Source organism: Callorhinus ursinus, unplaced genomic scaffold (assembly GCF_003265705.2).
Source record: "Callorhinus ursinus isolate GAN/ISIS: 27379988/994484 unplaced genomic scaffold, GSC_fseal_2.0 scaffold102, whole genome shotgun sequence".
Classification (NCBI taxonomy): Eukaryota; Metazoa; Chordata; class Mammalia; order Carnivora; family Otariidae; genus Callorhinus; species Callorhinus ursinus.
In genome coordinates this window covers 1,641,812-1,652,125 of record NW_027397164.1, presented here as the reverse complement: position 1 = coordinate 1,652,125, position 10,314 = coordinate 1,641,812, and the positions used below count along the sequence as shown (strand labels likewise).

Here is a 10,314-nt window from a genome sequence, read left to right as displayed (position 1 = left end):
GGCTCTACCACTTGCCAGAAGTGGCCGGCGGAGGCCCCTCCCCCGCCGTCTATCCTCCCGAATATCGCCTCGGATTCACTTCTCCGCACGTCCTACCTTCCAGAAAGTGGTCGCTTCTCTGTTCAGATAGTTGTTGCTACTCTCCTCTTTGATCTCCTGTTGAGTTCGTAGGTGTTCAGAATGGTTTGATCCCTATTCAGCTGAATTCCTGAGACCAGACGAAATCTAGGTCTCCTACTCTTCTGCCATCTTGCTCCGCCCCCTGTTTTGTGTCTATTTTTAAACTCTTTGTCTACCCAAGGCTGTGAGGCTGTGAAAACCCCTGTATTTTCATCTAGAAGCTTTACTGTTTTACCTTTTGCAGTCAGGTTTATGATCCGTCTGGGATTAATTTTTGTGTATGGTGTGAGGTAGGAGTCAAAAGTCATGTTTTTCCATAGGGATATCTGATGGACTAGCACCACTTACTGACTATGACTATTTAAATCATGTCACTGTATAAGTGAGGGTCACACTCTCCATTTTTACTATCCTAAAGATTACTTCAGAGCCCAGAATGTCACAGGACCCTGAAGGTTATGAGCAGAAAACTGTCACCACGCTCTGAAGGGTGAAGAAGAAAGGCTCCACAGCCCCTGGCTTGAGCTGGCAGCAGAGGGCTGTCCCGAGGGTTTGTGGCTGTGTGCCCCAGCAGGGCTCCACAGAGTGGCACTGACCAAATTGAGTTCACTCCTGTCCAGGATGTGACTTGTCTTGTGTTGGCTCAGACATCCTGTCTTGCCAGGGTCCCAGAGCTGATGGGACAGGGCAGCTTGTTACCCAAGCTCTTCCTCTGCTTACTGAGTGTTGACCCTCGGGCCTCCTTGCAGCTCCTGACAAAACAAGCTCCTTCCAGCCCTAGGCTTGCCCATTTGCTGTTCCATCTGCCGGGACCCTTTCCCAGCTTGTTCCTTTCCCTCGCCTTTGTCTCTGCCTTTCCTGAGTACCTTGTCTCAAAAGCACCATCCCCAGAGACTCTGTTTCCCATTTGCCTGCTTTACTTTGTTTATAACACTCATCACTGTGTGAAATCATATTGTCTCTCGATCTGTCTACTTGTTTATTTTCTGCCTCTGGACTCGCATGTCAGCTCTATGATATGAAAGAACGTGTCTGCTCCCTTCTGTAATGTCAGCTCTGAGCACTGTACCTGGGAGAGTATAGGCATAATTAATAGTTCTCGAACTCTCAGAGATTCTTGAGATGCTAACTTGTAAGTTTACATTGAGAAGTATACCATCAAGTGCATGGGGTGGGCAGGTTGGTCTGACCAGGGCAGGCTCTGCCTCCCTGCAGGTGTCAGGGCTGAGAGTCACAGGACCCACTCATCCCTGAACTCAGTAGACAACCTCTGGGTCCCACTGTGCAGCCCGCCAGCTCACGCTGGCCCGAGGGACCCCCAGCCTTTGGACAGGGTAGCACCCTGCCCTATGTGTCGCCTCTGTACTTCTCATCTTTCTGTGCTTCGGGCACTTAGTCACTGCTATTTATTTAACACTTGGGTGGCGTGGGGTGGACAGTGCGGGGAGTAGAGGGGTGTCACTGTCAAGTTGTATAACCATGAGAGCCATTCAGTCTTTCTTTAAAAAAAAAAAAACAACATTATTTTAAATTCACTCAACACAAAGGCCCTGCTCTGGGCCAAGCACCATGCTTGGTACAGTGTTGGACAGGACAACACAGGCCCTGCTCCCTGGGGACAGACACCAGATTAGACAAGTCATTACCCACATCATAATTATGCTGGTGACAAATGCTGGGAAGGAAAGGAGCAGGGAGTGGAGGAGCTAAGGGGATTTTATTTGTGGAGTCTGGGGGCTTGTGAATTGATTTCTCAGTGTGACTCCAGAGGACAGTCTGAATTCTAAAACTTCATCCTAATCACTTCCCTCATGTGGTCCCTTCATCACCCGCCTATGGCATGCAGTCCCCTCCCCCAGACAGGAGTACAGGCAAAATCTCTCTGCCTGGTGTAATGAGGCTGGACTGGACAAAAAGCGCTTTTTCTAAAAACAGTCCAGACACCTAGCACCTCCCTCCTCAGCCAGACCCCCCTCTGAGACTTAGCTGTTGTTTACAGCATCCTGCACCTTTACCAGCTCAAGTGGCGCTGCTCTGGCTTAGACCCTTGGTCGGTGGTGGTTTCCCCCACTGTTAAAGGGGCAGGGAACTGGCCAGATGTGGGGCCTGGGTGAGCAGAAGGTAGGAAGGTGGTAGGAAAGGGGGGGGAGAAGGACAACAGTGGTGTGCTCCCCCCCACACACTTCATGGTGGGGGGGCTGGCTGGGGTACAGCTGCAGGCCTGTGTGCAAAAGCTCCAAGGACCCATGTTCCCACTGTTTTTTCTCTATTGCCTAAGAGAACAAAAGATTCTCCCTGGAGTATCATTTCCTGGTGGCTGACCTTGGCCACTGGCCCATGTCTGAATATTTCCTAGTAGTCTCCCTAGACTTTCAGAGAGAGAAGCCCTCACCAGTGAACGTACATCAGCTCACAATTCACATTTGTCTCCTTCCTTCCAGTCCCCTCACTCCATCCTTCTTACTTCATACTAAAGATGGTTGGATAGTCAAGATTTATTCCCTCATCTGTTATAACTCTGTGCCAGGCATAAAGAGAAATGAAAAATTGCAAACAGCCTTAGAGGTGCTAGGCTAGGGGTAAGCAAAGAATGCCATGGGGGCCCAGAGGGATCCCTGACCCAGCCGGGAGGTGGGAGGAGTGTAGACTAGGGAATAGTAAGGAAAGCTTCCAGGAGGAGGTGATGGACGACCCCTAAGCTGAGACTTAAGGAATAGTGGTTTCTCCCATTGGAGCCATTAGCTGGGGCTGGGAAGCCACAGGACTTCCCAGGTATGTACACCAGGCTCTGTGAGGCTCCTCCTGTCCATTTTCCTCAGCGAGCTCCCCTGGGTCTCTATGGCCTAGGCAGGCTTTGTTCAGAATCCTGTGTTACAGGTAGTCCTCAAGTAGCCACTCTCATTGACACATTGTCCTGTCATTGGCAGAAGGAAGCACCTGCTAATTCTGAGGGTTTTTGGAGGAAGCCCTGGAGGCCCAGCATTGTGAGGCCCCCACACTCCTGACTCAGAGCTCTCTACTCTTGGCTTAAGGAGCCATCTAGCATCTGAATGGATTAAACCATCCAAACCAATTCTTCGAGGGCAGTCCCAGCCCTGCTCCCCTTCCTTGTCTCTGGGAGCAGGGAGGGCAGTCTGAGTTAGGGGTTGGAAATATAGCAACTTCAGGGTGAGGTTGGTGACACTTAACAAAATAGCTGGGCTGGGCTCACCCCTTGTGTGAGTCATTTCCTCTGTATAGACAGTACTTAGGGCAGTCCAACCAGCTTCTTGCCTCTGCTCATCCATGCTTAGGCACAGAAAGGCAAGGAGCACTTGAAATAGTGGGGGGGGGGGGGAAGAAAAAAAGAAGCTAAAATCCATTCCCACAATCCCCTGACCCCAGACCCAACCCACTTCTCCCAGCCAGCAAGCAACTTCAGGCCCAGACCGCAACAGAAGAGAAGGGGCAGGGCCTAGCTGCCTGGGGCCTCAGGGGCCTGCTCAGAAGTGAGGAGACCCAGCAGAGGTGGCCAGTGAGGACTCTGGGTCCTGCTCACCCATGCCTCCCTCATCTCAAACTCTGTAAGCAGGGTTGAAAAATTCTACAAGCCCTTCAACAATCGGTGCTGGGATAACGGGATATGCACATGCAAAAGAATAAAGGTGGACCCCTTCCTCACACCATACACACCAGTTAATTCAAAATAGATTGTAGACCTAACTGTAAGAGCTAAAACTATAAAGCTTTTAGCAGAAAACATAGGAGCAAATCTTTGTAACCTTGGCTTAGACAGTGGCGTCTTACATATAACACCAAAGGCAGAGACAAAAGAAAAAATAGATACGTTGGACTTCAGCAAAATTTTAAAATTTTGTGCCTCAAAAGGCACCAGCAAGAAAGTGAAAAGACAACCCCCAGAACTGAAGAAATTATTTGCAAACCATGTATATGGTATGGGCCTAGTGTCCCATATATCCTAGAATATATAAAGAACCCTTACAACTTGAATGTTTCCTAAGGCCTTTGTAATGAAGTACCATAAACTTGATAACTCAAAACAATAGAAATGCGTTCTCTGATAGTTCTGGAAGCTAGAAGTCCAAAATCCAGATGTTGGCAGGAATGTTCTGGAGGTCCTGAGAAAGAATCTGTTCTGCACCCTTCTCTCAGCTTGGGGTTGCCAGCAATCCTTGTTGTTCCTTGGCTCAAAGACCCATCACTCCCAGCTCTGCTGCTGTCATCACACGACTTTCTCGCTCCGTGTCTGTCTTCACTTGGGATTCTCCTCTGTGTGTGTGTGTCTTTTCTAAGAACACCAATCACATTGAAGGGCTCACCTTCCCCTAGCATGACCTCATCTTAAGTAATTACATCTGCAACAACCCTACTTCCAAAGGTCAGGTTCTGAGATACTGGGGGTTAAGGTTTTAACATATCTCTGTGAGGGACACAATTCAACCTATAACACAGGAACAAAAAGACAAACCAATTTAAGAATGGGCAAAGGATTTGAATAGACATTTCTCCAAAGAAGATATACCAATGTCCACGAAGCACAAGAAAGGTTGCTGTGTCCTTAGACATTGGGGAGATTGCAAGCCCAAACCACAAGATGGTACTTCACACCCATCGGGATGGCTATAAGCAAACAGATAACAAAAAATGGTGGAGAGGTTGTGGAGAAATTGGAATCCTCATACATGGCTGGTGGGAATGTAAAATGGTGCAGCCACTGTGGAAAACAGTTTGGAAATTCCTCGGAAAGTTAGACATAGTTACCATATGACCCATCCGTTCCACTCATAGGTATGTGCCCAAGGAAATGGAAAACAAACGTCCACACAAAATTTTGGATATGAATGTTCACAGCAGCATTACTCATAATTGCCAAGAGGGGGAAACAGCCCTAATGCCCATCAGCTAGTGAGCAGACAGTGTGGTATGGGTACCATTATGGAATACCATTTAGTAATGAAGAGGAATAAAGTACTCACAGCTGCTATAACGTGGACAGACCCTGAAACCATGGTGCTAAGGGGAAGAAGGCAGACACAGAGACCATGTGTTGTTAGAAGATTCCGTTTATGTGAAATGTCCAGAGTGGACAGATCTGTGGAAACAGAAAGTAGATTATTGCTTGCCTAGAACCGGAGCAGTTGAGGGGAAATGTGGGGAGTGACTACTCATGGGCATGGGCTTTCTTTTTGGAGTAATGAAAACGTTCTAAACTTAGATTGTGGTGATGGTTGCACAACTCTGTGAACACACAAACTATTAAACTGTACACTTGAAATGGGTTAATTTAATGATAGGTGAATTGTGTCTCAATAAAGATGTTCATAAAAAGTTTCAAAAACAACCTCTGGGGGCGCCTGGGTGGCTCAGTCGGTTAGACGTCTGCCTTCAGCTCAGGTCATGATCCCGGGGTCCTGGGATCGAGCCCCGCGTCAGGCTCCCTGCTCAGCGGAGAGTCAGCTTCCCGCTCTCCCTCTGTCCCTCCTCCCCTGCTCATGATCTCTCTCAAATAAATAAAATCTTAAAAAAATAAAAAATAAATAAAAAATCTTTAAAAAAGAAAGAAACAAACCTGTCTTCACTCCTTTCCCACTAGAAAAGCAAGAGCTGGATCTCAGAGGATGACTTCTACCGGCCTACCCAGGAGCCGCCCCCAGAGAGCCCCTCAGAACGTTCCGTGGCTCCTTCCGGAGGGACGCCAGAGTCGAGGCCCAGTCTCCTCCGGCATTTTTCTCAAGGACCAAGAAAAAGCTTCTCCACGGGGGCCTTAGACAAAGCCTGTGTGCCTTCCCCAGGAGGCAGGAAAAGTCAGGCAGCCGCGGCGCCGGAGCATAAGAACTTCAGGGTGGTGCACCGCCGGCAGATGGGTAGGTGGCTGTGGGCTTCCAGCGGCCTCGCTGTGCAGGGCAGTGCCTTCCAGAGTGCAGTGCTGATGGCCTCTGGGCCATGTCTTCTCCCAAACAACACCTCTTCCCCCAGTGTATTAAGGAGCACCCTTGCTGAGTAATTCAGGAAAGCATTTCAGGAAAGGCACTATATTGTCTCATAAAATCTCAACAAGTTAATGTTCAAAAGCCTATTTCATATATTGAAATATTGAAACTTTTTCCCTGAAGTCATATGATTATACAAAACCCTGGGTTCTGCCTGGAGCCCAGAGCAAACCCTGCCCCTCGAAGGCATTTTAGTGTCCCCTCCCAAGGCCTTTACCTTAGATGGTTTGTTTAACAGCGCTGGTGGGGTGTATCAGCTCTGCTATCTGATTAGTGTCCTCTCTGTGCTGTTTACAGTGAGGCCAGCTCCATTTCCGTGCCCTCTGAAATTCTAGAAAGCGGTCAATAACCATAACCTAATTTATCTACAACCCCCATAAACAAAAAAGTATGCCCTGGCGTGTCTCCTTCCCACTTCGTTTGGTGTCCACAATGAGCCAGCAGACAATTCTGGCCAGGTTCCTAGCTTGGGGAGTATGGGTAGAGCTTTGGTCTCCAAGCTGGCTTCATTTAGGTTTTTCTTTAGGTCCACAGGGTGATTGTAACCATGCCAGAGGAGGTGTGCTTCATGCCTAGGCCATCAGGTTCCCTGAGGGTAGGAAGACCCTGTACAATTGTTTGAAATCTCCAAGGCTAGTCCGGGCTGGGAGAGAGAGAACTGTGTGTCCTTTGGACCCCCGGTTGGTGGCAGACCCCCACGAAACAGGGAGCCCTGAGCAGTGTGTGGTAGTTAGGCAGGCGCTCATTTAGCAGATAGTTATCTGCGATGTGCCAGGCTGTTCTAGGTGCTGGGGACACAGCAGGAAGCAAAACAAAATCTCTGTCTTCACAGACTTATATCCTAGGCAGGAAATAAGATGATTCACAAGTAAATGTATAGTCTGGGCCGGTGATAATCACTGCTATGGAGAACAGTAAATTGGGGAGTACCAAGGTGGGGAGTGTACTATTTCACATGGCCAAGGAAGCCCTCACAAATAAGGTGACCCCAGAGGAGACGTGGAGGGAGGGAGGGAGGGAAGGAGGCAGGCAGGTGCAGGGCAACCTTCGTGTCTCAAGCAGGGGAACAGATGCAAAGCCCCTGCACTGGGCACATGTTCGGGAAACTGAGGAGATGGGGAGGGCGCGGTTAGAGATGAAGGCGGAGTGAGCGAGGGCCTCGAGGGCCTCGAGGGCCGCAGAAGGGGCCTTAGCTTTCGTTCTGAGAGAGACGGCAGCCATTGCAGGGTTTGGGGCAGAGGGACGTGATCTGACTTCCTTTAAATGGGGAGTCATCCTGGCTCATATGCTGAAGGACCTCAGGGAGAGAGACCAGCCAGGAGGCGCTCGCCATCAGCCAGGCTGGGGGTGACAGCCGACTGAGCCCACGTGGTAGCAGTGGAGGTGGTGAGAAGTGGGGTGTTCTGGCTACGCCAGCAGGATTTGCAGAAGGACTGCATGTGGGGTGTGGAAGAACGGAAATCAAGGATAACTCCAAGGTTTTTACCCCAAGCAGCTGGGAGGATACAGTGTAGCATTTACAGAGATGAGGAATGTTGGGGGAGAGGCCAGTTTGCAGTGGGAGGGTCAGCAATTCATTTTGACGCATGTCCACTTTGAGGTGGTTATTAGGTATTAGACATACGTGGAGCAAGGTGGAGATCTGAATCTGAGATTCAAGGGCAGGGTTCAGGCTGGAGATAAAAACCGGGGCCTCGTTGGCGTAAAGCCCTGCAAGTGGGCAAGACCAGGTAGGAGGTGGGTGTTGGAGGAGAGGACCCAGGACTGAGCTCTGGGGTGCCCCCGTGTTGAGATGTCAGGGAGAGAAGGAGGAGCAAGCCCAGGGGACAGAAGAGTGGCCCGTTAGGCGGAGTAGGACCCAGAGTGGCACGTCAGCAGCCGAGGGAGGGGAGGGGGCTCAGCTGCATCCAGGGAGGCTGATGAGTCAGGCCAGATGGGGACCAAGGGTTAGCCTTTGGATTTGGTGACAAGGAGGACATGGGGCTTCCCTTCCAGTGGAAGGAGGGGACGGAAGCCTGACTGGAGCAGATTCAAGACGGAATGGACGCCGGGGCGCTAGAGACAGTTTTGACACCTCCTCAGGGGGTTCTCTGTAAAGGGGGACGGAGGAACAGGGTGGTAATTAGAGATGTGAGTGCCATCAGGAAAGCTATTTTTAAAGATGGCAGAAATAACAGGTTTGTATGCTGGCGGGAATGATGCGGGAGGGAAGGGAGAAAGCAGTGACACGGGAGAGGGAGGGTTGTCGGAGAGATGTTCTTGTCCTTGAGTAGGCGGGGGTGGAGGGGGGGGCGTCCCCTGTGCAAACAGAGGAGTTGGCCTCATCCCTGGTGACAAGGGGGAGGTGAGACTGTGGGTACCGATGCCAGAGTGAGGAGTCTGTGGAGGTTGTCTTTTGAGTGCTTTTTTGGCTCAGTAAAATTCAGGAACAAGGTCAACAGTAGATGGTGAGGATAGGACTCAAAAACTGTTCTGGTGGCAGTCAGTGTCCACACCTGCCGCAGGGCCTCGGGAGGTGGAGGGGTGACCCACCGTCTAAAGTGCCTCTTTCTGCCCCCAGGACTGTCCAACCCATTCCGGGGCCTCATGAAGCTGGGCACCGTGGAGCGGCGGGGGGCCATGGGCATTTGGAAGGAACTCTTCTGCGAGCTCTCCCCCCTGGAGTTCCGCCTCTACCTGAACACCGAGGAGCGCACCTGCGTGGAGACCTGCTCGCTACTGCGCTGCGAATCTGTGGGGCCGGCGCACAGTGATGGCCGCTTTGAGCTGGTCTTCTCTGGCAGGAAGCTGGCCCTGCGGGCCTCCTCCCAGGATGAAGCCGAGGACTGGCTGGACCGCGTGCGGGAGGCCCTGCAGAAGTGCCGGCCACAGCAGGAGGATGAGTGGGTGAACATCCAGTACCCCGAGCAGCCTGACGACCCCCCAGACCCTCAGGGTGGCCTCCCCTCCCACCCAGACCTGCTCCCCGAGCCTGACACCCTCCAGGGCACACAGTTCTGCTGGTCCTCTGCCCAAGTTCCCGAGCCAGATGCTATTAAAGAATCCCTTCTGTACCTGTACACGGATGGGACCTGGATGCCCTATATTTTTTCCCTCTCCTTGGAGTCTCTGAAATGCTTCCGAGTGAGAAACAATGAGAAGATGTTAAGTGACAGCCATGGAATTGAGACCATCCGAGACATCCTGCCAGACACAAGCCTCGGGGGCCCCTCCTTCTTCAAAATCATCACGGCCAAGGCCGTCCTGAAGCTGCAGGCCGGGAGCGCCGAGGAAGCCACCCTGTGGAGGGATCTGGTGCGCAAGGTCCTGGCGTCCTACTTGGAGATGGCCGAGGAGGCCGTGACCCTGGGCGGGAGTCTGGACGAAAACTGTCAGGAGGTGCTGAGGTTCGCCACGCGGGAGAACGGCTTCCTACTGCAGTACCTGGTGGCCATCCCCACGGAGAAAGGCCTGGACTCCCAGGGCTGCTTCTGTGCAGGTGCCCACCCACTGTCCCACCACCCCCAGCATGCCCGCCTCCCTCTGCTTCCGATGGGGTTCCGGACGTAGGCTCTCTGCCCTTGCCTGGCTCTCCGCACATGCCCCCGCACCACCCCTGCGATGTGGCAGTACACAGCTCCTGCTTCTCCCCAGCACCCACGGAGGCCAGCACCCCTGCCGAGGGTCGGCACCTGTGGGCGGCAGCTCTGCTAGGCGCTCTGCTGTCTGCTCGGAGTTCAATCCAGGGAGCTCTGTTCTCCACCCCCTCCATTATCACATTACCATATTGCACCATCCTTTTGGAGCAGGGGCATGGCACCCTCCCAAAGATTTCTGCATGCTCTTGCAAGTGCACAGTCTTTTTCAGTTACAAAAATGGGCTTGTACGGCTCAGGGCTGTGCAGTAGAACTTTCTCTGATGATGAAAATGTTCTAGATCTCTGCTGTCCAGTCTGGTAACTCCAAGCCACATGGGGCTCCCGAGTACTCCCGACAGAGCTAGTGTGACTGAAGGGACTGACTTTTCGATCTAACCCACAGGTACTTAAATTGGCCCGCGGCTCGCGGCCGCGGTTTGAGACCCAGCATGGTGGTACCCATACTGTTCTACAACCTGGGGTTTCCTACTTAAGAATGTGTTGTGGATATTATTCCGAGTTAGTACACCTGCTCTATCATTACTGTCATCAAATCTGATTCTTTTGCGGGGGCCACTGGGCCAGCT

General features: G+C 51.6%; 1 protein-coding gene across 6 annotated transcripts in view; it reads left to right on the top strand.

Moving 5' to 3' along the window:
• Positions 1-10,314, top strand: part of PLEKHM1 (pleckstrin homology and RUN domain containing M1) — a 49,737-nt gene that overhangs the window by 27,452 nt on the left and 11,971 nt on the right. For all 6 annotated transcript variants that reach the window (XM_025861930.2, XM_025861926.2, XM_073889138.1 and 3 more), the window contains exons 6-7: positions 5,714-5,984; positions 8,671-9,588. In XM_025861930.2, the coding sequence (XP_025717715.2) occupies positions 5,714-5,984; positions 8,671-9,588 (1,189 nt within the window). The remainder of the gene's footprint in view (positions 1-5,713; positions 5,985-8,670; positions 9,589-10,314) is intronic.